Below are 2,747 nucleotides of genomic sequence, written 5' to 3'. Positions count from 1 at the left end.
TTTTTGTTTTTACGACGACTTAAAAAAAGGAATCGGGTAGAATTTTTAACCATGTCACTTTTTTACTTAAGGAACAAAACAACATTTTCTCTGAAAAATTGTGAGTGAATTATTGCGGCTGAATCCCACAGTTTGGTGCGCAACAAACAAAAAAAAACAACAACCAAAAAACAAACCATCAGGATTTTGGTGGTACTGTAGTTGAATGGCAAACGAAAGCAGCAGAGTGCAAACAAAGAAAGAGATCTGTTATAAACGTGCGGGTTTGTGTCATCTAAAGTGAAGATTAAAAAGAAAAGCCTTTGACGGAAGCACTACATATAAAAATGTGGTAGAGTATAAATACAATTTGGTCCTTTGAGGTGAAATATTACCGACACAAAGTGAAAAAAAGTTGCTACTGCTCCCGTGTTCCTTTTTCATTGCTGCTGCCAATAAATATGCAAAAATACCAACGTTAGTTGTCTTGCTGTGACGGCGTTAAAGAGTGACCGCAAAGAGTTAAAAAAAAAGGCACGTTCCAAAAAGAGACCACGTTGACGCCCAAAAAGCACTCTCGCCGAAGACCAAGGAAAACGCGAACTCGCTCTTTCTCGGCTGATCACACCAGCGAGTCGAGTCCGTTGGGCGCTCGTTTGCCTCCCGGTGGTGCGGATGCGCCATTGCGCTCACAATTCGTGGCGCTCCTCATTGGCCGGCTCTCTTCTTGGCTTTCGTCGTCTTGGTGGACTTGGTCTTGGTCTTGTTGGCCGCCTGGCTCGTCCAGCACGCTCAACAGGGCCTTGTATAGGAACTCCAAGTGGTCCTGACCAGAAAATGCAAACAGCCAATTGCGTTCAAGCAAAGCCACGTGGCAGCCAATCATGTTCAGGCGTATTACAAACAGGAAGTGTGTTGGCAACTGATCGTCAGTTGTCGTCGGAAAAGTTTTAAACTGGCTTGCCAGCGCGTGGTTTTGGAAAACAAAAGTTGTATATGGGACAAATACCACGAAATATATGGAGAACAGCTCTTTTTTTTCATTTTTCATCAGATTTTTTTCAATATTATGAGAAAACAAATTCTTCGAGAAATTTGAAAAAAAATCTGATTGTAAAATAAGTCAAGTATTTCTTTTGAAAAATATCTGCGAAACGCTAATAGATTGTTAGACAAAGAAAAAGAGCGAGTGAATGTTGCGTTTGTTGCTCACGCGTGTGCGGAAGGTTCCGGGCCTGGCGAGGTTGGTCATCCTGGCTGCTCCGAAGACGTCGACGCATCGCCGATCGCGAAGCTGACCAATCAGAGATGACAGCGCGCAGAAGGTTCCGGCGGTGACTCCGCCCAGGCTGCGTTGGCAGGGCGGCAAGAATGTCAGCAGACTATTTCTCGGGAAGGCGACGGCAGCAAGCGAACGGGCGGCGTACCGGTCGACGAGCACGGTAGCTCCTTCCTGGGTGGAGGTCTCCTCCCGGACCAGGGGGACCAGCAGGAAGGTGTCGCTGATGGCGCAGTCGGGGTCGGGCCAGCGCGGGGCGCGGTACAGGCGGACCTCGGCCACAAAGTCATCCTGAACGCAAGCAAGACTGCTTCTTACTTTCTCCTGCACAATCTGTCAGCTTCATTTTCAGATGAGATTGTTGTGATTTTGAAGTGATTTGAAGCGAGTCAGTCACCTGCGCGACATGCACGGCCAAGTGGTGAACGAGCAGCATGTCCTCGTTGGCCAAGCAGATGACGTTCTCGCACGTTTGAGTGACAGTCAACGTCTCCCAGCTGAGTGACTCGCCTTTCCCTGGCCAGAACGCGCACGGCTCCGCCTCCTCCTCTTCATCCTGAGCAAAAACAGCAATATGACATTTACACACACACACACACACGCGTGACTTGACTGACTGTTCCAGATCACGTCCTTCTTTGGGGTTTACGCTCAGGGGACTTCTCACTTTTTACAAATTCGTTTCTTTGCCTTGTAAAAAGATAATATGTAAAATATGTATTGTCTATAACTTTGCTCAATTAATAAATATATATATCTGAAACGGAGTGATACGTAAAATGTCTAAAATTATGGCGGAAGTGACGCAACAGCACACGGTGGCGCGCCTACTTCCCGCCGTGTCGTCACTCAGAGTAACGAGGAGTGCACAGTGGCGAGTCGCATCTCTTTGATAGTCCCAATTAATTAACAAGTCTACATAATATTTCTATTCGTTTTTATTATAATGCCGTGCTCAAATAGTTCCCCTTAATTTGTTCTGAGCCCATATTGCTTTCTGTGTCGTCGTTAAAGTGACGTTTTGTCGACTGAAACTTACTTCGTGTGGAGTTGATTGGTGCTCGTTTGCTGCTCAGATCTCGTCCGAGACCGATTGCGGCTTCAAAATTGCTCCCGCCATACTGTTTTACAGATCATATTTATCTCTATCTTTAAGTCATTTTTTTGGATTTGTTCGAATGTATTAGTGGCGCGAGCCCGGCGTTCTCAGCGGCCGCCATTTGTGTTTGGACAAAACAGTCACGTGTCTGCTGCGTCTGGTGTATTCAATGACACTTGGGAAACGAGAGTGAGTCTGTACCGTGAAAAGTTATAATAACGGATGACTCGGATTCTTATCAACGCTTTAGTCCAAACAATGTATGATCCCATTGTCACAATGGTTGATGTTTGGTTTTCTTATGAGATTCCATCCAATATTTTTATAGTTAGGAAGTCACAGTGATAATCGTCCGAGACCGAATGGCCGCCCCTGAACGCGGCTTCACCA

At 46.0% G+C, this 2,747-nt stretch overlaps 1 protein-coding gene across 1 annotated transcript in view; it reads right to left on the bottom strand.

Moving 5' to 3' along the window:
• Positions 1-2,747, bottom strand: part of LOC109507915 (receptor-type tyrosine-protein phosphatase gamma-like) — a 38,425-nt gene continuing 35,678 nt past the window's right edge. Inside the window, 4 exon segments of the mRNA XM_019857654.1 lie at positions 1-805; positions 1,193-1,328; positions 1,407-1,549; positions 1,656-1,929. Coding sequence (XP_019713213.1) covers positions 602-805; positions 1,193-1,328; positions 1,407-1,549; positions 1,656-1,929 — 757 coding nt within the window. The 3' untranslated portion in view covers positions 1-601.

Source organism: Hippocampus comes, unplaced genomic scaffold, assembly GCF_001891065.2.
Source record: "Hippocampus comes isolate QL1 unplaced genomic scaffold, H_comes_QL1_v1.1 scaffold302, whole genome shotgun sequence".
Classification (NCBI taxonomy): Eukaryota; Metazoa; Chordata; class Actinopteri; order Syngnathiformes; family Syngnathidae; genus Hippocampus; species Hippocampus comes.
Note: the sequence above shows the minus strand (reverse complement) of the source record. Positions and strands in the feature narration are given on the sequence as shown.